The sequence below is a fragment of the Mesitornis unicolor genome, unplaced genomic scaffold, assembly GCF_000695765.1.
Source record: "Mesitornis unicolor isolate BGI_N332 unplaced genomic scaffold, ASM69576v1 scaffold4290, whole genome shotgun sequence".
Lineage (NCBI taxonomy): Eukaryota > Metazoa > Chordata > Aves > Mesitornithiformes > Mesitornithidae > Mesitornis > Mesitornis unicolor.
In genome coordinates, this window is record NW_010157443.1 from 7,586 (window position 1) to 35,412 (window position 27,827).

Consider the following 27,827-nt stretch of genomic DNA (forward strand, 5'->3'; position numbering starts at 1 on the left):
AAAAATTCTCATGGTGATAAATCAAGTACTAATTTTAATTTTTTTTTTTATTTCACTTCTATGCTTTTTAACTTTGAAGAGATGAAGAATTCCCAACTTCTTCAATCGTAAAGATAAAACTTGACAAAAATGGTTTTAAAACAGTTTATAATAAAGTTATAAACCAACAATTATTTGAAAACAAAAACTAAACAGAAAATGCAGTTATTTTTCAGAAAGCAAATACTGAACTAGGAGGGCAAAACACTGAAGAAGAGAAATGAACTTGAAGGAAACCTTGTCTTGCACAGAAAACAACCCCAAACCTGTAACTATTACTGCCATGATTCTGATGATCAAAATCTGCAATAATATTTCTGGTTACTTTCATGCAAAGTGCTTCCTGTCTCTGCCTACCTAAACTTTGGTAGGATCACAACTGGGAGAGAGTTCACTCTTCTTTTCAAAAACAGAAAATCAATTTTCATGTATAAGCAAGAGCTACGAGATCATTTAGACCCCCCAGCTCTTCAGGACGTGGCTATCTACACCTGTATGACTTCTCCTACCTTTATCTCCTGTTCCTTAAAATATCCAGCAATAGATCATTGAAAAGCAGGGACTCGTGCTTCATCCTGACCACCTGAAAGCAGCCGACAGTCAGAACTGAAAGCACTCGCTGGCCAAGGAAAGCCCTACCCTCCTCTTATTGCACTCTGGATACTGGCGGAAGGTGGTGCAAGTTGCTGCAGCATGGATTTTCCTGCAGAATGAAACCTGGGCTACAACCCCACTGACTTGAGTACGTCAGAACGGCATAATTAATGTACAGAATATACAAAACAAGATCACCAAGTGCTATTTACTGAAAACAATAAAGTCAAGAGTATTTTCAGCAAACTCAAATTCTCTACTGAAGTTTTCTGCAACTCACACTCCCCCAGCTGCCGCTCTCCCATGGTAACAGCCAGGAATAGTGTGCACTGTCTCCTTTTACAAAAGCAGAAACTGTACTTTACCAGTCATGATTACTTGGCGGGACTTCAACACAATCTTCAAAACACAAATATTTAATAGAAAATTTAAATTTAATTTTACAAAATACAGATACAACACTACCCAATGTAGCAAAATAATGGAATTGAAAAATAATTTCAAAATATTTAAAGCATTAGGTTCTAAAATAAATAACGCTATCTGAAAGAAGTGTTCAGGTTTTGCAATGAGGAGGAGGCAGTTCCACTATTACTGATCTCTTTTTCAACTTCTTTACAATTCCATAGTTTATGTAGAAAAATATACAAGAAAAGAATTTTGGGACAAAGAATAGGTTGGTTGTGTAACATTTAACATAAATAAAAAGCCTAAAGCAAAACCAAAAAGAAAACCAATCATTTTATTTCTGTACATCAAGACTACAAATAGTATTTTAACACTTCATTTATTACCCAAATTAAGAAATTATACATTTTATATGGTTACTAGTAAACATCTTAAAATCACTCACTTTCCCCACATTTAAAAGGATATTGCTGGTTACTGCTTATTAAATATGAAATCCAACAGTTTCCAGTAACAGCAAAATATTTTTTTGCATAAGAGATGAATACAAATTTGATTGTAAATTTTGATGATTTAAAATATAAAACTAAAGTTCAGAGGGATGAACTTAGGAATCTTACAGTTTGAACTAGAATTCCTATTTTAAACTGACTGCAGTTTGCATACAAATACCCAAGGATGTGCCTACTACCAGAGGATCAGTTCCTTCCGTATGAAAGCAGATTTTTCCCAGATACCAAATTATATTAAGCAGCATATTCCCACCTACGTTTCTTAGCAGAAATACTGCAGGCAGATGGATATTAAAGCTGTTTAATCACAAAAAAATAATGAATTTGACTAGTGTCTACGGCACAGATACGGTGTTTAAGATGGAAAGAAATGACAGGGAAAAGGAATGTGAACACCACAGGCTTCAAACATAAAAGATAAAGCCTGATAACTTTGGTTCAAATGATTTTAATAATTGTTACATGTATATTTTTCCAAAGTGATGACTTTTGTATGTGCTGTTTATGCAATAGGAGTCTGATACATTTAAAAAAAAATGTCTGTACAGGCACAAAAGACAAACAGAACAGAGAAAACATGGATGTCACATCCATTTAAGACAGTGTTCAAGTGATAATGACGCAGCCAAAGGTTGAACTTAAAATAATGCAAATCCAATTTCTCCAAGTTATTTCAGAAAGCGCAAGCTGAATATTATAAACATTTTATCTCAGTGCCTACCATCTTGAGGGAAGGTAGTATGAAACAAAGTCAGTTCTGCAACAGCTATCATTTGTAAACAATTCTACAACGTAAGTAAAGATGTTACGTTATTGGTAATGAGCATTTTCATCCTCTCAGTTCTGGGATATCTGCAAACATCTGCTTCACTTCCATCTCCAAGATTAATTACAGGATGTTAGCCCTGTCTCACCCCAGTGTGCTGCACGGTACACAACTTTATTGCCAGTTTGTGAAATTATTTCTGTTTGAACAGCACAAAGCCAAAGCTTCATCTTTGGTTAATTTCACTGAGATGTGCTCTTTCTTCGCATCAACACAGAAAACAGCCACACTGCACACAGCATTCATTGTTTTGAATCATAAAGCAGTGTCAATGTAATATTAATTCATGAAAGCTAACTAAGAAATCATGGCTAAAAATGAAACCTGCTTGAGGGCATCTGAAAAGACACAAGAGCTGCAAAAATCTAGACAGAATTCCCTTAAAACTGCTTGGGTACAGGTGCTGCTTATGGAGTAGGCACTGGTTAGTTCCTCTGCACATCATCCAAATAAGCATCCGTTCGACTCAGCTCAGTTCAAATCCAGCAGCACATTCAATGGCATAAAGAAGCTTGCTTCGCATCAGATTTTCATCGTAAAACTCGGGAAGCTTCAGCAAGTTCATGCAGGTACTGGCAGTAGGCAGCCTGTCTAAATCAGATCCTCCGTTGTGAATGCAAAATGCAGGATATAACTCCTGAAAAATGCAAAAGAAAAAAAGAAGCCATATCAAAAATACATACAAGCCAAAGCCTACCCTGTAACAGCTGGCACAGACTTCTAAGAAATAACTCGTTAGACTGAAATCTCACAATGAAACACTCAAATGGCATTTTCGTTCATTCCTGGTGGCCCCAAAAGCACTCCTGCATTGTGTAGTGCCTCCACCTCATCCCCTCCCAAGATCCCTTAATTTGCAATTTATCCACTTCTAAGGAAAAAATAATAATTCATAATTTGTTATTGTTCTTACACTCTATTCAGCAAATTTTTTATGCTACAAAAAGAGTGAAACGTGAAATGGAAAAAGTAGTGCAGCAGCATACAAGAAATTTATCGTTGTATTTGGGAGAAACAACTGGGATTCACAACTTCAGACTCCTCACAGACCTCCCAAATGCCCACGGACGCTGCTTATTCCGCAGCAGCAGGACAATGATGGGTTCCTGCAACGCTGAAGTTTTCTGACAGTGCAATACATCCTGAACACAGGGAACTACAGACCACCACCACCAGCAACAGAGGTAAGCGAAAAGGATGTTGTGTTGTGTTTGAATTATATTTGTCACTGTATAATGACACAGCTTCTTCTGAGAATTATACTTTGTTTTGTCGTTTTTTTCTTTTCAGGTAGGGAAGACATTTTTTATGTACACAAAAATCCTAACAAAGGGAATTTTGCTCTAGCTAACGATGTGCTATGCCAGTTTTATGCACAAATTCTCTACTTGTCATGTTAAAGTGACGCTGAGGAGAAAGAGGATGAATGAGTGACCAGATCCAAGTACAAATTATAGTACTACATCCATTTCTGTAACATAAAACACTCACCAACAAACACATCCTTTCAGTGTTTTCCTTCTAGAGCTCTAGTTTGTCAGCATACCTCAGATACATAAATTCTTCAAGCGGATGAGTACCAAGCCATCATTTTCCTTCTACTCACCACAATACACGATGATAATTTCTTTGTTAGAACTATTTGTCCGATACAATGCTAAAGGCATTTCTTGCCCCAAAGGGATATCTGTCTAATCTTTCAGCAAGCCTAAAATTTGTGAATTTCAAGACAAACAGTACCAATGACTTCAGTGGATCTGTGCATGTGCAAGATTAAGCAAGTGCTTGCACTACCGTGGTCCAGAACTCTGAATCAAGAGGTACTTTACATTCTCCACATAAAGATCTAACGTCATTTAAAGCAATTATACTCGGTGTTTCTTCACAGAGTGATTATAAAGTCACTACGTTGTTATTGGGATGATACTGATGTGCATAGTGAGTCTGTAATGACAAACTTGTCAAACCCTGATTATTCTTCAAATATGATAAACAGTGATCTGAGGAACAGACTTTTAAGATACTTTGTATGTAATATGTAATTATTTTAATGTTACCTGTTTGCTTTTTTCTTCTGAGAAAAGACTATAGTGAAAAAGTTCCTTATCTGCTACCTCTAAAGCACTGCTTTTGCTGGCAAGAAAGAATTAATTTTATCAAATGCTTGCCTGAGGTAAAACAAGTCTCATTTTAGAAACTGGGAAAAAAACTTCCCAGCTCTAAAGGCAGAAGGTCAATTAGATTCTAACCTAAATTATTGTTCAAATGGAGGCCTTAAAAAGTATTTCATGGCTAAAATGCTGCATTTTTAGTGTTCCTTTCAAAATGCTAATTGAATTCCCCTACTTGAGCTTTAAAAATGGAAAAATGAAGTTCTAAATTGAAATGTCATACCAAGGGTACCATTTGTTGCATAATTAAATACTGTACAGCGGGAAACTGCAATAGTTTGGAAGTGAAAAGTATCATCAATTTATTATTTGACCTGATTGGAACTTAACAATTTTCAACCATGCTTTAATGATTTTTTTTTTGGTCCATAACAATCACATTTATTAAACTTATTAAACTTTAATTAGCTTTAGTAAATGTTATTCTGAGTCTGAATCTGGCAGAGAGAGTTTAAAATCTTTAAATCATGCAAAGCTAGACTGTGCTATCTTTAGGCTACGAATGTCAAGACATTCTTAAATTAAGCAGCACTAACTGTAAGAAAACGTGACGGTTCCACAGTACAGAGCATGCAGGAGAGTTCAGAGTGAGAACCATACATTGTGTTCCTCTCAGAAAAATGTAGTACCTGTATTAAAACTGTAAACATATGTTGAAGATGGCTTTTGTTAATGTCTACCATCAACATAAATACATTTGGACAGTCATTTGGCTCATAATATCAAGCCCTCCTGAGGCTGTGCACTCTTCACCTTGAAAGCTCTGAACAACGCACTGTCACAGGCTCCCAATACATCACTGCTGATGACAATACCCATTACCCACTTCCTTTTCTGGCAAACATTTCCTGGCAAACCCTTGGTTTGTTGGTAAATCCATGTTAACAAGATACTGCTGCAAGCACCACACAAGTATTGACCCAGCACCCGCTCAGCGCTGCCCAGTAAAGCAGCAGTAATGCCTTTTCACTCTGCTTTCTGTTGCCAAGACTGCTGCATGTGGCTGAGCTTGTAAGTCCATTGTACAGTGAATTAATCTTTTAACTTACTGCTATTATGCTGAAAATCTGATGACTATTTTACTTCCATTTTTTCCTAGCCAAGTATGTTAAAGTCAGGTTGTGGCCTATCTCCCAAGTACACAAACTTCAGCTTTCCGCATTTGACTTCGCTACATCCTGTCTCTAATGTGTCTCTGTCAGCCTTCGTATTTTTAGACTTTTGATTCACTTCCTCCATCTCTTCAAATGTCACGCTGGCTACCTCAAAGCCGGGTAGCTACATCTGCATTTCCTGCTCTCCCCTTGTAATTAAAAAGGATGACAACAAATGGAGACTTCTCTTTACTCTGTTTCCACACAATTGTTTCCCAATTCTCTGTTCATTACATGGCTGATGTGCACTCATCTAGCTCGGTCTCATCCCACAGTTTTCCAATAGTTCTTTCCACTGCCCTGTAAAATCCTGTTTGTTGATGGAGTCAGGAGACTGTACAGTGATATTCACACAGGCCTGGAGAGCTTAAGAGAAATGCTTGCAGGCTTTTCAATAGTCAGAAAAATTAATCCGTGAATACCCTAGATAGGATCCATGTGTTTAAACAGTCATCTCTACTGCCTCCATATCCAAATCTAGTCACCCGAGGTGCACTCTACTACTAAAGGGGATCTAGTTTGTATGTTTTGTGGAATCTCAGACAAGATTCATTACATCCGGAAGCAGACACATAAAACAGTCAAACAAATTACCGACTGGAAGTGCTCATTTCTCTCCTAGGTGCCTACAGAAAGAGTGCAGCTGAGCTACAGATTACAGACATTTAAGTTGGAGGATACGTTACCCAGCCACACGCTAACAGCACCACACAGCACTTGCTACAGCAGCTGAAGGGATTATGCAGAGGGTGAGACCAGAGAGAGGGTTACAGAACGACTGAACCAGAAGAAGGTTTAAACGACCACACAGTGCAATGGCAATGCTGCATATCCAGATCAGCTTACCAAGAAACAGGAAAATAAACAACAGGATTGAAAAGCAAGGAGAACATGAAGCTGCAGCATAAGTGGAACAGATGAAAGTCAAGGGAAAAGGGCCATGCTTCCCTGCACGATGTGGCACTAGAAACAACTCTTCCACGTCAAAATGGCTCTGCAGCTTAAAATTAAAAAGTTCTATAAGCTACTGGGGGCGTTCTTTCATCACCTCTAGCAACTGATCCACATACTACTACTGTATGACAGCCCACATAGACTTTTATATATTTTCAATCATGCAAGTGGCAAAGGTGTGTGACAGAGACACCGACTTCAGTATCAGTGTCACCTTGTCAATTTTCCAGAGGAAAACTGGTTTTATGCAAAAAGTAAATGAACAAAAGTTTGAAGACGAAAAACCAGTGTTGTGTACTGCAAATGTCTAAGTTATGTGCATGGAAGATAAAGCTGGGGGTTTTGTTTCAATTTTTACTTTTGGCATCTTTATCACATGTCATCCCCAGGACACATCACAAGAAAGGACCCAATCTCTAGAGCTGCAAAGAAACTCTGCTAGCATTTGCCTTCATTTTTTTTAATGCTGATTAAAAACAAACAAAAAACCCACAAAACCAAAACAAAACCACAACAAAAATAAACACAACCCAAACAACAAAAAACCTGAATGAACTTTCATATATGATTCGAGAAAAAATTGTGCAAAATCCCAAATACATTGTTTCTACCTCCAGACTACCATACACATCTTAATTCCTTGTTCCCATGTAAAATATTACTACCTGTCCCTGAAGTATTTCTCTAATGAGGAAATGAACAGAATAATTATAGTATTATTGTACAAAACAGCTAATAAACCTTCAGGACTTACACAATACCTCTGTTCATTTCTTACGGGTTCATCTACCTGTTTTGCCTATAAACGTAGGAAACTGGTTACTATCCACTGCTAATTAAATATTGTGTCATGGTACCTTATGATGTGAAAATTTACTAAGTACATGTAGTCAAACTCTGTTTAGCAACAAGTATTTGTAAGCAACTGGATGATGCAGTGCCTATATTTATGATCCACATAAACCCACCTTCATATTAATTTTATTAAATAGTACAATAGTAAACATGTTGATGACCACTGCACTAAAGGTGATGGAGCTGCTATGAAGCAATTGATTCTTTTATTTTCTTACAGAAAAGCCTTGAATGTTCCCACACGTTAGAGGAAATGAAGTCTGTGGCCAGTTCTTAGCCAGAATTTTGCAGCCCAGCTGAAACTCATAGGTAGAATATCCCCAAAATTTCATTTCAAAATGTCTACAGCTTGCCTCATCCTCTCGTTAGTTTTATAAGCTGTAGGCAGAAGTTTTCTTCACACTTAAGCTTCACATTAAACAGCAATCTAAAGATAGCAGCAAAAGCAGATAAATTATAATCAGAAGGAAACTATACATGGCCTACTTGGTTAATTTAAGAGGTTCAAATTTAATAGCTGCTTTAATACCTTAAATCCTCTTTTGCCCAATTTGAAAACATTATTCTTAGTTCACTGAAACTGGTAGCAATGCTGCTTCTGTACAGTAACATCAAATGGCAGCAAGGATCTTCCATGACAAAGAGTAAGTGCTCTAACCCATGTGTTCTTAGGCTTATCAAATTTTGCAGTTAAAATAAAAAACAAAAGAACAACATTTCATGAAGTATTTTAAAGCCATACTCATTACACACACAAGTGCAAACACTGAAGCTGTTTCTGTTCTCAAATTGTAAACTCCGACGAACAAGAAAAGTTTGTCGTAATCTGTGGTATTTATAGAAATTTGCCAACAAGTCAGAAAGACACAAACCTTAAACCCCAGAAGAGGTGGTCGAGAGCAGCTTGTTACAAACTTGAGGAGTTTGCGTTTCTCTTCATCAGTGAAGCTTTCTACAACTCTCCAGAATATTTTAATTACAGGATGGTCTGCTGCGTAGCCACCTATAATGAGATTTAAATGATTTATAGATAGAACAGTTTTATATCAAAAAGAAACTCTTCAGAAAACCTAGCATCAATCTTGAAAAACTTCAGGAAAATATTACGACCAGCAGGCTGGCACCGCTGACTTGCGTTATCTATAGATCTCTTTGATCACTGCATTTTGAGTTTCTCATTCATAGCTCACCTATGGCTGCTATCTCCCTCATCATCTTAACTACACTGAATCCTATTTGTTTACTTTACATTAATTTTATTTACTTTAGCATTTACTTAGTAACTTTGGATTACTGCCTTTTACTGCAAAACTTCACAAAACGCACAAGACTCAGGATGTTATTGAATGAATCAGCTTACCTAGAGGTAAGATAGCATGGGCACTGATGATGTTATGGAAATGAAGTATCTGAATGTGTCGGTAGACACAATCATCCCAGTCATTTGCAGACTTATTTTCAGGGCAAACATACACAACCACTGACTAATATGCATTTAGAAAAGGAGTTCCATGTCTTATAATTATCTGGCTACAAACTTGTATTTAAATGCATGAATAAAATGAACTGCATACCTATATCTCGGCATTAATAAAGTTAGGTTGTAATTTTACCCCATCTTCTGAAATTCAGTCCTGTCTAGAGAGTTTGGCCAAAGTTAACAACCAAAGTTAACAAGAATAACCTCAAAACTTTATTTAAAAAGCTGTGATAGAAAGCAAATTTATTCCTGAATCATTGTTTTATCTAAGTAAGAAATACTTACCTGAATAGTTTGTGAAAGATTTAAGATCATCCAAACTAATAGGTACTTGGGCACCAGAAATCAAAACCTAATAGTGAAGAAAATTAAACATATACATTACAGGCAAAAACTCACATTTATTTGCAGTTTAAAGCAACTGCTTTCTGCAGTTTTAAGCAGAAGTACCTGTATTGCCTGCTGATCAAACATTCGAAGCCACTCCAGATTCACAACATTGGCCAGTCCCTGGCGGAAAGCGAGGCAATGCTGTCGGATCTGTTTGTTTAACCTGTAGTCTGCCACGAGGTGGATGTATGCAATGCGGTTAGCGCTGGTAACGGGGATGTCCTTTCCACCCGGCTTCAGCTCAACCACCTGGAAACATAACAGTTTTCATCATCTGGGTAAACTTTCATCCTGTGTGCTGCAACCGTAAAACTGAACTGCAAAACATTCTAGTAAGTGATGTGTACATTTGAAGTTCACTAGAATATACTCAAGAATACTCACCTCAAAGGTAAAAGATTACAATAAGTTATAAAAGTAGGGCGTTTCTGTTTACTCATAAAAGCACATTCTATGGCATCCACTTTTCAGACCTAGATCTCCAGCTGCTAGCACAGCTGACCACTGGAGTTTATTACCTAAAAAAGCTTGGTTTTCTACTCTCTGAAGTCAGCAATTTTGAATTATTTTTGTTCTAAATAAATCTGTATTTCAGTCTGTCATAATGATCACCACTTCAGAGCTCAGATAATTAAACATGTGAATAGCTTCTTCTGTAACATTCTACCTAATAATGTGAACTGTTCCAGTACTAAGCAAAAGGCAAAGTGGTAAGATTAAAAATTCTCAGTGCTTTTGAGCATTCACATTTTTGCTTGATTCATAGGGTTTTAAGGCCAAAAGAGAACACTAAGATCTGTAAATGTGTGACCTGCCAGGTAACACAGGCCAGAGGAATCTGTCTGGAGATTCCTGTATTTAACTCAATAAATCCATAGATGAGTTAGAGCACATTTTGTAGAGAGACAGGCAATCCTGCTGTAAAGACTCCACGTGATGGAGTATTTACCACTTTCCTTGATAAGACAGGACAACCTGAATTACAACAGGTGTTAAAAATGTGTCTTACTTCCCACTTTAATCCTTCAACCGCAAGCTTCTTGCTTTTGTTACACCTACAGTAAAAAAAACTCATCAATACTGCACCATGTCTGTGTGCAGGTGGTATTGACTATGCTTAAATAACAATTCAGCATAATGAAAGCATCAGTTTAGCCGAGACCGTTTTCTACCCTGCGCACACTGGCTTGCTCGCTTCTGGGCAAGCCCCCTTCAGCAAGAACCATGGACACAAGAGGCAGCACAGCTTTCTCTGGGGCCTACCCCGCGCAGAACCTGGCATGGGATGCAGCCGGCCAGTCCAGAGGGCACAGGGCAGTATCTGGTGCCGCTGACTGGCCTGAGAGTGACGATATTTTTCCCGGTAAAGTCCACAAGGAGTATTTATAGAAACATGGGACGTGTTCCACACCGCAGTGGAAACATCTGATGAGAAAGGGCCCCTGCACTGCTAAGCTTTCTCCTCTGCTACTGCAGGCAACAACGCTGTCTAGAAACATACCCTGTTTCAACCCAGTACAGTAGTTTCACTGCTGTCACTGGAAAGCTACTCAATAGTTGCATTAAACTAATGATTAGAAACCTTGTAATTTACACTTGGAGTCCAACGGGTAAAGTTTTTTCATACCCATTGTTCTTATTTCAATGCTATCCTATAGCTTAACCAGCTCTTTCCTTCCTCCTCAATTATTTCCATGATGTATTACCTTTGGGCAGCAACCTCATTAATCTTCCTAGAGTCTTTTTCAATGAACTAAAATAAGTCAGGCTCCTTTAATCTCCTCCCACAGAATACCCTTTTACAAAGCCTAACAAGATCAGAAAGCTTCCTCTTACCTATTACTTAAATTCTCATTGTCCTCGGCATTACAGGATCAGAGCCACCAATGATGTTCCAGAGGAACAGATCACGGCTGAGACCTCACACTACCAACACTTCACTATCTGCCCGCTTACAAATCCTCGCTGTTCATTTTGCAGAACTGCATAATGACCTGTTCTTTTGTCAATACTTCACCAAATACAATTCCTCTCTTTGAAGTATGGGCACACTGAATTTGGCCATATTAAAGCATATTTGTTTCACTTAACTCATCAAGCTTCTCTTCAGAATATAGGCACCAATAATAAACTAATAGTTATTTGCATTATTTCCATGAGCTTAGTATTTACACACAAGAAATTAATTTCCAAATTGAACTGAATTCCTTCCTAAAATAGCAAAAGGGAACCACTGGCAGGGTGCTCTAGAAACTGCTGTGTTTTAAGATTCATCCCAGCACTAGGTTAAGTAAAACATCTAACCTTCCCTGCAGGTCAGCAAATAGAGAGCAGGACACGGATTAATGCATGCTTATGTTTGCATTGTAACGTTATTGTCTCCACAGTGGTCTAAGGATGCCAAAAAAGCTGTATTCATCACATAAATTAAAGCTATTCTCTCTCCCTATAATGTTCTTCCTGCCAATCTGAGAAAAAAACATTGTACCCTTTCTGACCAATTCTAATTATGCTTTTCTTTTTGTATTTTTTAAGTAGCAAACCTTGGTTTCTGATCCAGCAACACTTTCGTAGCTTCCCTTCCTCCCCACAACCCTGCATTGCCACAAGTAAGACTACACCACTCAGTTAACCCAATTTCCTGGGGTTTCCAGTGACCTAACTACCCGTTTTCAGTCTGTCAATGTGAGATTAGTTCTACCGCTGTTTTGTCAAAGTATCAGCACAGTCTGAAACAAAAGGGCTAATGCTGCAGAAACAGTAAATACTGTTACTGAACTCTGTAAAGGCTAAGAAGGATATAAAACAGAATACAGAAAATAGTAACACTTGAGCTGGCACAGTAAACCCGTAGTAAATGTAAAAATGTAGATGCATTTCGCTTTTTACTCATTCATTGTTTTCATGGCATTTTAAAGGGACTATTGCAGAATTCCCACTTCATTCTGAGTGTCAGGAATGATTGTTTGAAGAGCTCCTTTTCAAAAAGCCCACAGCAGAATTTATTACATCTTGGATGATTTATCAGCTTGCATTTTTATTTTTATCCATCCAATTTTCGCCGCTAGATGGTGCAAGATAACAACACAGGTTACACACGGTGGGCAAAGACGGAAAACTGCCCAGACAGTGCAGACTTGTGTCATCGCCTTATTTAATATTTCATTGATATAAGTTTAAACAAAACAAAAATAATTTTAATTTGGTTCATTATCAAAAGAACATATTTTAAAAGCAATCAAATCATACCTATTATTTAGATCAGTATTCAGATCATTCAAGCAATACCATAGATAACTGAATTCTACTCCATATTCACAAAGTATGTCTTCAAAATGAAGGAGAAATATCAAAATGGGATAGAAAAGTCCCATATTTAAAAAAAAATCTGCAAGAAAACGTGCTCTGCATCTTTTTAGCAATGTGGACAGAAACACTGCATTAGGCCTCAGACTAAACACGAGATACACTCGGAACGATGGTTGCACGCACTTACAGTTTTCTTAGCTGTAAATTTAATTACGTATTTCTGCAGGTACACACTAAAAATGTGCTCAACTTACATTTATATTCTTACTTAAGAAAAGCACCACAATTTGTTAAAAAAAAAAAGTATGGTTGCAGTTCAAGTGAATGGTTCAGACGATCATTTTGAGTTATTGTATTGACTGTTTTGCACATTAGCATGATGATGAAATAAATACACACCAAAACTCAGGAGAACAGTGAATAACATAGCATCTGTCAAGCAGAATTGCAGGGATTTATCTTCTGGCTTATTGATAATAACCTGTCACTAAGTCATACTTGCAGACAACGGCAAGTCCCTGTTGGTAGACAAACGTAATGGTAGCTGCTCCTCACATAGATCGGGCAGCAGCAGCAGCAGCTTCCTGAGCTAATGGAGAAAAAGGGGATGTTTAGAGGGTAAAGTAGGAAATATTTTAGGAAAGAGTAAGGGACCAGTCGCCTAGGCATTCTTGTTTTGTGTGTGAAGATGTAAGACATATATCCCCAGTGCAATTTCAAAAAGTGCTCTTATTGATAGTCAAGCACTCTTACAAACTTGTTTTTAGGACAGATGACAATATTTTATCTTTTATTCACATCAACCCTAAATTTTTTCTCCATTCTGCAAACAAGTAGATAAAAGTTTGCTTGCTTTCCCTGCCATCTGCCTTCCAGATGTTCAGGCAGGAGTTCCAGGTAGGAGATTGCATTTGAATGCCTAAGAATGCATTTGCTGAAAGTGTTATAAATCTGCCTGAGAAGGATCAGCCTCAACTTAAATATTTTGCTTCTGAAAAGTCTCCAGAATCATTCATCTAAGCCACTGTAGCCCAGTAAAGAAGCTGCCAAGACATAAACTTCCAGAATTATTTTTTAAGGCTTCAAAATTTTCTCCGAGGGAAATTAAAGGCAAAGAACTCTCTCTCCTTTGGTGAGTCAACGTATTTTCAGCGACAGCAATGGCATTCACATCTGTTTAAAAAGCCAAAGGTGTCCTGATGCCAATGTCTGTACTAGACGGATTTCACAGAAACTGCTGCCATATGTACTGAGGTGGTTTTTCTGTGGGTTTGTGCTCCTACGCTGTATTTATGGAGTCTTCTGATTATGAAGTCTTATATTCAACTGTTCTGACCCATGTAATCTCAAGAATCAATGTTTGGAAGATTTGCTGGAGCACCGAATCTAACATTCTTGAAGGAAGATAAATACTTATTTGAATCTTCCTTTCTTCCCTTGGGCAGCCACAGAACTCAGCTTTCTCACTGAAGAGGGGGAAGGGAAGGGGGTCTGCAAAGAGGAGGTATTTTTTTAATTTGTTAACCTTACACTTATTATAAGCATTTTATAACCATTTTATCACCATCTAATCTACAAGATAAAAGGACAAATAAAATCAACATACAGAGTTACACCTGTAACTACAGGCTGACATTCTTCTGAGACTTTTATACTGGCCATCATTTACGCAGCAGATCCAAGAGCTGAAGTCCAGGCTGGTATCACTGCATTAGACAGTTCTTTATCAAAAGCTAAAGCTATTTGGAATTGGAAGATAAGGTTGATGGCATAGCTCCTCTCATTAGCAGCTCTAATGTGCAAATTATTAAGTACCTTTTTCAACTTCTGGTGAATGCACTCTGACAATAGTTTAATGGGATCTAAAAGCACATTACGGGATTGGAATCAATACGCTGATAATAGAATTTCTACTGACAGAGGCAATAGAGCCCCCTCTGAATGCGTCTTTCATTGCAGATAATGCTTTTGTGCCACCATTGCTGGATGGACACTGTCATGAGGATAGCTATTTACAATGATAGATTTACGATGCATTTATTGGGCACTAATTTATTAGACACTAAAGTGGTTGTTTAGCTGAAAACTAGAGATAATGTACATTCAACTAAGGAGTGCAAATTAAGCTCTTTTCCCAAAGTGAATTAGCCTTACCTTGACACAATTAACTAGTATGCAACAGTAACATGAGTCAAATACCAGACAAAAATGTATTTACCCATAGGAGGTAATGAAATGAAGTATAAAAATAACTTGCTGCATTAAAATGCAGAAGGCAGTTGCAAGAACCAATCCGTTCTGTTGGACTACATTGACACACACAGTCTCATTAAAAGAGGGTTGGTACTTCACGGGTACAGTGTTTTCCCTCCAAGTATAAACATCCATACAGCATCAGAATAGCCAATGTGTATTTCATTTAGTTACTCAGAAACTCCCTATTATAGTTAATCTTCCTTTTAAAGTTACGCCAAACAATTCAAAATCAGAAGTCTTGATAATACCAGCCACAGCCCTTAGACAATTTTAACAAACAAATCAGGCTTCTTGGCAAAAAACTTCTTACAAGTTTGTGTTGCAGTAGGTAGAGCTGGCAACACCCCTAACTTGGGTCTCCTTGTATGTTAGCACACAGTTTTAAATGTTCAACAATGAAAGAGAACTAAGGAGGTTAACTGTGTTAGCACATAAGGGCACACTTTTCAAGCTCTAGCGACATGGATTTTCTATTGTAGTATTCACTTCTAGAGCGTAAATGACCTTCAGTACTCACAACTGAGCAAATAAAAACCATAATCAAATTATACAGTACAATTGCATTAAGAACTCATACTTAAGGACCTAATTCACTAGTCCTAACTGCCTGCTTTTTAAAAGCACCCATTTCTCCCTTCTGAGTCACCTGATGTCTCAGACCCTCAAAAAAACCCCAAAACAACAAAAAAACCAAACAACAAAGCCTCCTCCCCTCAAAAAAAACCAAACAAAAATAAGGGATTAAAAAAAAGAAAGTCTAACTTCAAGCCCTCTACTTTGAAAACTACAGCTAAAGGAGAAATTCCAAAGCCAGGCAGTACTTCTGTAGTTTACGTATCATCTAACTGCTGCAACTATTTGAACTACAAAGAAACAACATAAAATATTTTGTTCAAGAAATTATCTTGGGTAATAGAACTTTTCATGTATGACCGCTACAAAGTAATCACTATCGTTTACTACTTAAAAGACCAGAACTTTAAATCATCATCATTATTTTAAGTACAAGAACAGTTACTGTCCACTCTAAATGTCAAGTCAAAATCCTGATGATACTCACAGCACAGAGCACTTTAAGCAGTTGTTCCCTATCACTTTTAAATTAAAAAATGAATTGGTAGGGGTAGTAATGATTCATCAGTCGTACATAAAAGAATAAAGTTAAAGCCTTCTTACCTGTGCTTCCCCCAGGTCATTATTTACCACAGTGAAGTTTAGTCCAAGTTCTTCCACATCCCCTTCATAGCTCTTGAGAAAAAGCAAATTTTTGTACATTTCTGGATCTAATGAAGCTAAATGATGGATGTCAACATCAGCACTTGTCCCCAGTAATTTTGAGAGGAAAAAACTAGCAAATGGCAGCTCCACCAGCATATTTTCATAAAGAGCCTGCAAAAAAAAGGCAATTAAAAGCACATTAGGTTTTACTGTTGGACATGCAGGAATTCTGAAGACTGTCTATTCCTCCAATTTTAGTGGTAATTTCTTCTTAACTTGGTGCCTGAATAGGATCTTCTGGTACGGGAACAACCCAGATATTGCACGTATTTAAAAATATTCATCCTAAGTTTGACATTTGAATATTCTTGTGAAATACCAAGCTCTCAAATGTCACAAATTATTATGTGGTGATTTAAAAGGTAAGGTCACTGCTTATCTATCATTAATCTTCCTGTCTGAAGTACGATAGCAAACAGGAACTTATCAATTGCAGAGACTGGCAAGAACAGCAAAGTCTGCTAAGGGACAGTGCAACTGCACCAAGAATATCTTCCAAAAAAAGTTAGTGTCCCTACCTCCAATAGCATCATCACAAGCCATATTTTTCCACTCATATCAATTGCTACACATAAAATAGTCTGCCCCTTAAAAATAACTACATAAAACCAGTACATCTGAAACTAATCCAAATAAACCATTTCTGTTGCGCATTACACAGACTGCTTACTTTTGCTGAATTCGACTGCTGAATGGCATTGTCAAACCATCCTCATTTCCAAGCTGAGAGCTTACCAGTGGACTGCATCATCTGTCCAATCCTTCCTACGCCTGACACTGCTACCCCTGTCAAAACGTCACTGAATCAAAAATGAGCCTTGCCCAAACATGCAACACTCATTAAAACAAACCAAAAATCCCTTTACTGTAAACTGAGACTTTCCCCAAAGATTGTCAGAAATGCCCAAAGCTCCAGCAGTACCACTCTCTTGGCCTGCTGCATGGTCACGTTTCAATGTAATGCAAAGCAACTTTGCGTATTTTTCAAACAAAAAAAACCTTCTTCTTAGTTGGAAGAAAAAAGTACTTCTGGTAGCTCTCAAAAGAAGGAGAGATGGAAACTTCTGAGCTAGAAATCATTACTTCATTTCGAGAAAGGAAAAAGAAAAGACCACTGCCTTTAAAAAGACATCCCTGAAACGTGCTGTCTGTGCACAGCCTTTCCCATTGCCCACTTTGCCACATCAGCATCTCTAACAACCACCACCAGATCCTTCCAGGACCATGAGTATCACTGCCAGGCTGAGCAGAAAAGGCATCATCAACACAGCGTCAATGTCTGCGCTATTTTTACTTTACAAGAGCAATGGTTTGGCATTACTTAATTCCTCCACAATCTGCTGCAAACTTAGAAAAGGAAGCACAAAGAGCAAAAAAAGGAAAAAAAATAAGAAGAAATGCGGCTGTAATCTCTCAGTGATGTTCCCACAAAGACATTAAGAAAAATACACACAATTCTTTCAACTTTTGAAAGAACATTTCTATGAGGTGAGTTAGACCTTGCAGAAAGAATTGAGAATAACAAGTTTAAAGCCAAAGGGTGCATTATATTTAGAGCTATATGATTTATTCAAGGTGTAGAAGTCGAAATCCTCATTTGTATAGTTGACTTTAAAAGCAAACTAGAGGGATAAATCATTAATTTGCAATGTATAAGGTCAGTGTTTGCTGTTCCTGCATTAGTAACAATAAAGCCATTGTAATTCCTTAAATATATCAAAGCTACCCGAATTTTAAATGGAATTCCATCTATGACTCATAAAATGTAAATGCAGAGGTGTAATTTTTTACACAAGGCAGGTTTAAGCCTTTAGAGCATTTAATATACAAGGACTAATAAATGATAGCACTAAAAACTATGATCACATCAGCTAAATGGATTATAAATTAAATTTCCATAATGTATGCAACTGAAATACAAATGTAGACATAAATCAAGGTATTTTCTAAACACAGGTTAATTACACAGATTCAAAACCTGTCTATTTTTTATGCAAAATAATCCACTTAGCATTTTTCAAACTGGTCTTAAGTCTTAGCCACTTGCAACACTTGATCCTAGAAGCCTATCAATAATTCCCTGTCAGGAAAAAACAGCAATAGGTATATTGAAGAAACTTGTATGTTATTTTTCAAGTGTCTGTCTTTTATGAGTGTTTATTGCTAGAAATTGTGCCAAAATTATTTGAAGTAAAAAGGATTAATTATACTAGAAGCTTTTTAATATAAGTGAGTGCAGCTGCAATGCAATTAATGCAAATTGTGATGCTATCAGGGAAATAAATGTGAACAACATCACTGGCTATTTCTGTTTGCTGCCAAATAACTTCAGTAATTTACTACATTAAGAATCAATAAAAAAATAATGTATTTCAAATGCATCGCTATCAATCTTCAGGTAGTTCCAAAGTGAACATTTATAACTGCATCTAAAAACTATATAAAGCATTTTTAAATAAACTAAATTGTGCAACTTGAGAAGAACTTTAATTACTACTACTTCTCTTAGCTAAGTGATTGCAATATTAAAAACAAAGTATTTTTGGAAACAAGGCAAACAGCAGTGCTTTAATTAGTTTGAAAGTCAAGCTATCCTAATAAAGTTTAATAACAAATTTCAAGCTTTGTTTTCTGCCTGTTCAACTCTGACCTGGCCCTCTGCAACAAGAACACAAAGGAGGCAGGAGCCCAGCGTCAGTGACAAGCAGGGGAATGATCACCACCTCTGACTTAGCTGCAAGATGAAGCTGCACAGTTAGGACGTACTTACACATGTACTTTAACACAATACAAGGTCACACTCTCCCCCAGCAGCAGTCCTCTATTTTCCTCCAACAGCCAATGAGCAGCAACGCCCATGGAAGAAAGTGGCTTCCTCTTGGAGAGAGGTGACTTCGGTTTGAGTGTAAGTCAGAAGTTCCTGTCCAAACACTGCTCCAAGAGATCAAAGGCAGCAAGCTTCACCAATCTATAGTTTAGGACAACAGGGAATGGCTTTAAACTGGAAAAGGGTAGATTTAGACTAGATAAATTCTTTACTGTGAGGTGGAGAGACACTGGTACAGGTTGTCCAAGGAAGTTGTGGGTGCCCCTTCCCTGAAGTGCTCAAGGCCAGGTTGGACGGGGCTTTGGGCAACCTGGTCTAGCAGGAGGTGTCCCTGCCCATGACAGGGGTTGGACTGGATGAGCTTTAAGGTCCCTTCCAACCCAACCCATTCTATGATACTTCTCAGACTTCAAGTACCCTCACACACTGGCAAGCTTCCTTTAACACTTACTGTTGTTACCCATGGGATGGTGCCATTCTACGATGAATTGTTAAATAGAAAAACTGGGAACGTGGACTCTCACAATACCATTACTTGATTCACTGTTGCTGTCCTGCAGTCCCATAAACAGAAACTGCCTACGTACAGGAAAAAATCCAGGCAGGAAGTCATGAAAGGAGCAACTGGTGGTTAAATACGACATCAGACTCCTAGTCGTGTCTTCTGAAAAGGCCAACCTGCATTTCCCAGCACTGTTTCAAACTCTTGTAGGTTCAGGATGCTTTTTAGGCGAAGTTACGACACCTCAAAATAATCATTAAAATAACTTAAAAGCTTCTGAAACAACACCACCAAAAGAGTTCCAGCTATTTTTTCACTAATAAATTAGTTTTTGTACTCTCCCCCTCCATTTTCCCATTGGCTCAAGCTGCCCTACTATCTTTGGGTTTGGGGTTGGTTTTTTCCTTCTTTTTTTTTTCCCCTTTTTTTTTTCCCTAATGAATAGTTACAGTTATTTCTGGTTAAAAGGATGAAAGAAAGACTTCACTATAGGAGAAGCAGTATTCAGCAAAAGGAACATCATAGACCTTCCTTCCCCTCTGTGAATGCCTGCAGAATACATCAGGAGATTATCAACAAAATAACAGAAAGTCTACTGTGGTTAATAAGTTTTGACTTCACACACAAAAGTACACAGTCTGAAATATATAATTTCTCTTTTAATTATTTTAGATAGTTACAACAAAGCATCTAAATACTGTCTAGTTCAACTATAATTGATTGCAACATGGACTAGCTACAAAACCCCTTTACTCCATGCAGCAACACAGATCACAACTTGGTCATCTAAACCAAGAAATATTATGTTCAGATACTGGACAAACACAAATTTAATGGGTGCATTCATTAAACACCTGTGACGGAGGAGGCAGGGAAGTCATGGCTAAGGCCAACAACTTTCGGAACACAGGCATGCCATGAGTAGCTTTAAAATGTTATGGAAGAAAGCTCACAGCTAGAAAGAAGGCCAGCTGTAGACAGTTAAGACAGAAGAAATATGAAACGTGCAGCTCTCCAGAAAAGGACGCCTTTTTTGTTGTTTGCAACATAACGAGAATAATACTTGAGTGGGACTATATAAAGTAACTGTATAAAGTAACAGGATTATTTAAGCACTGCATGGTCACACGAGGTACTGTTCAGGTATGACTCCAACATTTAAGAAAGAAAAGACTTTGTGCCATGTTTTAAAACCGGTCAAACTTTAAGCTATTGTAGTTATTTCAAACAAACGAGCTACATATAGCAGAGGTTACATCCTGGACGTACAATTCGTGAATGAAGTTCCAACTGCGTAAACAAATTCACAGATGAACCAACTAAACCTCCCTGCCCGTGAGGCAGCTTTAATGCCTTTACTTACACTTACAGGTCTACAATTATTTTTCTCATTTATTATTTTAACTAAAATCTTTCTGAAGAAAAAGAATTAATCAGTCATTGTTCTTACTCTCCATTGATCCTTCACAACTCAGAACTGTATTTTAAAATGTAAACAATGCTAAAGTCATGTCCCCAGAAGGACACACAGCAGTAAATAACTGGGCTTAAATTCAGTTATTTCCCTAATCAGCCCCCAAGACCGTAACCTTTTCTATTTCAGTCATTTTAAACAGTTACTATTAAATAATACTTAGCACTTCCAGAGTGCAATAGATCTTCAAAGCTGTAAAGCACCATTAATAAAAATGATAGAAAAATAGCAAAACCATTAGAACTTCCCTCTACCTTATTATTTATATCCTAGATATATCTCATCACACTCAAAAAGCCTTTGGGGCCAGCAAGGCCTATTCTACCTTAATGAAAAAGATAAAACTAAAAATAAAAGTTATATTAACACATATCTTTGAGGCGCTTTTAAAGCTAGTGTTTAGTAATTTTAAGATAATTTCCTAGAGATATACTTAATAATGTGCTTTAAAGTGAGCAAAACCAAACTGATACTGCTCCTAACATCAATATGGTAAAATAAACCTAATTCTATCAGGTGTGTGTCACCGCACAGCGTGTCTACTACCTGGTAGCTTTAAGTCACCATTTCTCAATTCTCTGAGCTCTACAATAGCAGAGATTTCCTGACACATTCGCATCACCTCAGTAATGAAAAATGTGGTACACCACCTTCCCTATGACTGCAAAAATTCATAGTGCACTTTTTCTCCAAATACTGGATGCCTTTTCTGTTTTTAAAACAAAGTACGAGGCCAGAATTCCACAGCTAGGTGCCAGTAATTAAGGTTCTGGGAGAGATTCATTAACATCTCTTGCAGTAATGTAGCCTCAGATTTAAGATTCTTTTTTTCCTAGAAAAAGTAAAGCATTGAGTAAACTGGTTTTACTTCTGATTTCCCACTCCCTGTGAATTTGAAGGTCAGTAAATTCAAGTTCATAAAAGTTCCGGAGATCTGGGGTAGCGAAGTCTCAGATGCAAGGGGCCTGCCTGTCAAATTTGCTGCAGTCAGTGTAAATATCCAAAATGGGCTGCATGTGTGTGATCAGCACAAAACAAACTCATGACTGACTCCGGAACACATTACCATAAAAATGCAGGGATCCATTTCCAAAGACTCCCTTGGAAGATGTCAAGCATAATGACCTTGAGTTAATTTTTAATTTAAAAACAGAAAGGCTTGCTAGTATTTTTATTCTAAGAGTTTAGGACGTATTTAATTTTATTACAGGAACCTTTATTACCAAAATAGAGTGCTTCAGAAATGTTGGTACTTGCAGCAAACCATCATTTCATCAGCTTGGTACTTTCTGTTTTAAAGGAACAGTTATCTGTAAGTTACACAATTGCTAATAAAGTCAACTGGGAGGTTTTGAGGGACAGGAGAGGGAAGGACTACGGGTATCTGTGGATAACTGATAGTTATCATTCACTACTGAAGTTCCAGTAAAGGCTTAATAGATTTTTCTTGTCTCAAATTTAAACATAATTTAGTAAGTACTGAAGATAAAAGGAAGACATCTCCTCCTTACTTAAGTTCTAATGGTCTGAAAAACTGAAACATTTACTACTATACAACTAACCTCTGGATATGCTTCTAAGATAAATCTGTACTTTAATAGCAGTGAAACTAGTCATTTTTGAAGACAGTTCAAACACAATCAAGAATTTCAGTAAATATTCCCAACCTAATTGATTGAAATGGACGTAGGTGTTCCCAACTGTGAGAAAAGATCAGGATACCATTACCGCACACTCTTAACTGTTTATTTATTCCCTGTCTAGGAAACTGATTTAGAGGCAGTGAAATGCAATCAGTACACAAACCAGAAGCAGGAATCATCTGCTAATGGAACTTTTAATTGAGGAGTGACCACTGACATGAGGTAATTCTTTCCACGCAGAACTCCTTGCAGAGACCTCGATGCACTTTATCACGGTAAACAATCACTAACATATGCATTAAAGAAAATTTAAATACATTATGACCCAATAAATACTACAATCCATCAATACACACATTTCTTTCCTACAGATTTAGAGTTAAAATACCACATTTCAGTAGTCTTTTAGTGCTAGACATATATTTACAAGGTTAATACTAACACAGGACTTTGTAATCAAAACTTAATTAGTTACGTTAAATGAACCAGTACACAAAGGAATTGTCAAGCTGAGTAACTGTCAAAAAGCAGAATCAGATTAGTTTACACCTATATTCATAAATCATGAAATAACTTCCATAAGGTAACAATTCTGCTCTCTTGTTGTGCTTCTGCACTGTAAATGTATAATTAAAAGAGCATGCCACTTTACATAGTAAATTCCTGGTTTGGTCCCATTTCAGATGATTCAGGATTTTCTGAGACAAATGATCAGCTAACTTGCTTTTAAGCAAAATGCTGAATCTACAAAATCACGTCCAGGGTAACTGAAATTAATAAAACCAAGTTTATACAAATTACCTCCTCTTTGCATCAGTATCATTAACTCCATACCTACCTTTCTAGGTATAAGCAGTGTCAATTGTGGTTGCAGCACAAATTAATTAAGAGTGCACTGATTTAAGCCAAGGCAAAGTGGATCTTAATTAAATGGACAGTAAGCAAAGGGAAAGAAGAAGGAAAAAAATCCAAACCCTTCAACAGTCAGAGAAACAGAGGAAGAGTAGCAGCACGACGCGTGACACGCCAGCGCAGTGCTTGACACACCATCCTATCCAATGCTCCAGTATAAAAAGCCCAGTTCTTCTCATTGTGGAGTTTTCTTGCTTTGTTTCCTCTCTACAAACTTTTGATGCAAAAAAGGCACACAAATATCTTACCAGGAACATTTGCTGGAAGGTTTTAACTCCATATGTGCAGCTTATTTATGATTTAAGAGTTTAGGATCTGATTCAGATCTTGGCGTGAAAAGACTCCCACTGATTTTTATCCATTTTAGATGAGGCCCCAGGATGATTCAGAACTACTTCAGTTTTTCTGCAAAACGGACATTGTAGATGCTGCTAATCTCAGAATTGTACCTTCCAGGAGCAGTACCACAGACAACAAGCGATCTGTCACAGCTCTATCCCAAGTTACAAACTGCAACCACAAGGCACACTCTCTAAGATACAGAAAAACAATAAAATTCAATAATTAACAGTCCCACATTCACTACTAGGGTAATAAAATTTGTAATTGATCTACCATGCTAACCTTTAATTTTTCCAAAAGATGTATGTTCAATTATCTATGTTTAACAACATTTAGATACGTGTACAGATCAGCCTGTTACATCTTAAATCAGTACAGTAACCTATAAAAAGTCATATGAAAATAAACAACTTCACCAATAACCAAATAAACCTTCACTAATATAATATCCACTAGGCCACACAAATTACTGACCTCCTATATAACATTAACTTTTAATGATCAAAGACTAAACCTAGATTCTTTATCATCAAACTAATGCTAAAATTTAAAATAAACACTTTTGGTTTTCAGTCCTTTCTGCTTCTTCTAACTATCCAAGTTCTTCGTTTGGATCCACAAAGGAAAGACTCTGTTCAAAACAACAACAGCAACTCAAAATACCGTATTTTGTTCTTTGTGCTGCGTGCCCAACCACTTAAGGAAAAAAGCTAAGTCTTGGAAAAACAAATCTAAATCTTTTCGGAAATCTGCAGTGTCTTCCAAGGACTGCAGATTCTATTCTTTAAGAAAAGAAACTTAATACTGTATTTTAAAGACAGTGCCTATGTTCTTCAGCAACATGAATGCATAACTCACTATTCTTCAATATGCTAGAATAAGAGAAATGATTGAATTCAGTATCACAGTTGGAAGGGACCTCGAAAGCTCATCCAGTCCAACCCTCCTGACAGAGCAGGATCACCTAGACCAGGTCACACAGGAAGGCGTCCAGGTTGGCCTTGAATGTCTCCAGAGAAGGAGACTCCACAACCTCTCTGAGCAGCCTGGTCCAATGCTCTGTCACCCTCACAGTAAAAAAGTTTTTCCTCATGTTCGCATGGAACCTCCTATGCTCCAGCTTGCACCCACTGCCCCTTGTCCTGTCATTGGACATCAGAGAGAAGAGCCTGGCTCCTTCCTCCTGACACTCGCCCTTTAAATATTTATAAACATGAATGAGGTCACCCCTCAGTCTCCTCTTCTCCAAGCTAAAGAGACCCAGCTCCCTCAGCCGCTCCTCGTAAGGGAGATGCTCCACTCCCTCAATCATCTTTGCGGCTCTGTGCTGGACTCTTTCAAGCAATTCCCTGTCCTTCTTGAACTGAGGGGCCCAGAAGTGAACACAATATTCAGATGCAGTCTCACCAGGGCAGAGTAGAGGGGGAGGAGAACCTCTCTGACCTACTCACCACACCCCTCCTGATACACCCCAGGATGCCATTGGGCCACAAAAGGGCACATTGCTGGCTCATGGTCATCCTGCTGTCCACTAGGACCACCAGGTCCCTTTCCACTGTGCTGCTCCCCAATAGGCCAGTCCCCAACCCCTATACAGGGGGTGGTTTTTCCCCAGATGCAAGACTCTACACTTGCCCTTGTTGAATTTCATTAAATCCTTCCCCACCCAACTCTCCAGCATGTCCACTCCTTGCTGAATGCCAGCACAGCCTTCTGGCGTGTCAGCCACTCCTCCTAGTTTTGTGTCATCAGCAAACTTGCTGACAGTGCACTCTGTTCCCTCAGTCCAGGTCACTGATGAATATATTGAATAGTACTGGTCCCAGTACTGACCCCTGTAGGACCCCACTAGATACAGGCCTCCAACTAGACTCTGTCCCACTGATCACAACTCTGTCTTCTTTCCTTCAACCAGTTCACAATCCGTCTCACTACCCGTTTGTCCAGTCCACACTTCCTCAGTTTAGCTGCTAGGATGCTGTGGGAGACTGTGTCAGATGCTTTACTAAAATCAGAACAGACCACATCCACTGCCCTACCATCATCTATCCGCCTGGTTATGTCCCCATGGTGAAACCATGCTGACTGCCCCTAATGACCCTCTTTATCCTTGATATGTCTGGAAACACTACAGAGGATAAGCTGCTCCATCACCTTTCCAGGGATGGAGGTGAGGCTGACCAGTCTGTAGTATAATCAAAGATGCTGAGAGAACTACACAAAAATCTCTAATGTCAGAAAGAGTCACTTTGTTAAAGGTGCAGAGACATTCACTGCAAAACATAATGTATGCAAGAACTAACAGGTTTACACCAAAAAGGAAGAAACCGTAAAAATTATCATTCTAATCTTTCTAAGGACTTCCTGCCATATTCGTAAACCAATGCCGGTACTTCATTAAATTTAAGTAATTATCGTAAGAATTATCTCCTTGATGTCAAGTAATCCGAAATGCAAAAAATGTCCTTTTCCACAACATCTGTCACATTAACATCATTGAATAAATGCAAATGTAAGCTGGAAACAGAGAAAGATAATATGGTATACAGGACTGAGTTTAAGCCTGAGCACGATGAAGTTCAGATTTCAATTCTGCATCTGTCAGAGAAAATCCTCACTTAAGATTCTCAGGTGCTGCTTCCAAACATCCCTTCCCTGGCTATGCTGCTCCAAGTTTGCCAGAGTAACAACTTTAGTGTTCTTGTGAGCCAAGTCCACCGCATTGCCAAAGCTGCAGCAGGAAAGTCTGCACGCGGAAAGATTTTTAGTGGCGACAGAACTGATGGTACAAAGTTAAACCCAATCAGGTTCCTCCTCACAGCCCAGTCCTATCTGCTGCGAAAGCAAAAGACTACAACTTCCCATCCATACGTCTAGGGTACCACATGAGACAAGATGACTTCACTTTCCAGAGAGGACAAAGAGAATTTGGGTCCGGGGCACCTCTGGGTGAACACATCACAGCCCAGAGCAGCCTCTGCTCTCAAGCAAAGTTCCCGTTTCAAACCCCACCAGCGGTGGGGGTCTGCTACCCGAGGCGCAGCAGTAAACTGAGCTTTTACTTTTAAGGAAGAGAAAGGAAAACGCTTAAAAGAGACCAATGTTAAAATAATATTTACATTACGGAGTAAAGTCACTGAAAGTTGAGAAATGTAAACTCTGGAAGTGTTTGAGTAGCTGCCGTTTAAGCAAACTAATTTCTGCCTTTTTTTGGAAGAATGGTTTCAGACAACAGAGGCGATTACACGATCACACGGTATTCCTTCCGCAAGACCTTTTGCTCATTATTTCCATTTCTTCACTAATGACAAGAATACAACCCAAATAGTCAATTTATCTAGGGTTAAAATAATGTATATCTTTAGACACACCATTTTTAAAGGTAAGCTTTAAATTTTCAGATGTTTCTATTTCTGAAATGACCAAGTAACACAGAAAACGTCAAGCTGTTACAAACTTCCCAATGAGAAGAAAAACTGAATTAGATGTAAATCTGTGGTACTGGGAGTTAAATACATTTGGATAGTAGTATGAAACGGTTACCAAGAGACAGAGAATTTCTATAAATTATTATATTTTAATGTATTTGTTTTCTGATAACACTGAAACTTCTTACGTGGGAGTTTTTGGTCTCTTTACATACTAGTTTCCACAAATAAGAAATTGCTGTGGATGCCTGATTGCTTCCTTTGCATTGCACCTATTTTGTTTACAAAGGGGCTTTTAATAATCCACTATTGCTCTCAAATAGCCCTGTGCAAAGCATAAAATGGACACATTTTTGAAAACGGGTGAGTGAGTATTCAATAACTTAAGCAAGATCACAATAGTGGCAGGTTTTGAATAGTACGGTCGTGCCTTATCTTTCTGTTTAATTCATCAAGTCCCTAAATACACTACT

General features: G+C 37.9%; 1 protein-coding gene across 1 annotated transcript in view; it reads right to left on the reverse strand.

Moving 5' to 3' along the window:
* Positions 1–1,989: 1,989 nt before the first annotated feature.
* The window catches only part of UBE3C (ubiquitin protein ligase E3C), a 73,572-nt gene continuing 47,734 nt past the window's right edge, over positions 1,990–27,827 (reverse strand). Inside the window, exons 19-23 of the mRNA XM_010180019.1 lie at positions 16,125–16,337; positions 9,444–9,632; positions 9,279–9,345; positions 8,386–8,516; positions 1,990–3,016 (exon numbers count right to left, since the gene is read on the reverse strand). Of these exons, the coding sequence (XP_010178321.1) occupies positions 2,846–3,016; positions 8,386–8,516; positions 9,279–9,345; positions 9,444–9,632; positions 16,125–16,337 (771 nt within the window). The 3' untranslated portion in view covers positions 1,990–2,845. The remainder of the gene's footprint in view (positions 3,017–8,385; positions 8,517–9,278; positions 9,346–9,443; positions 9,633–16,124; positions 16,338–27,827) is intronic.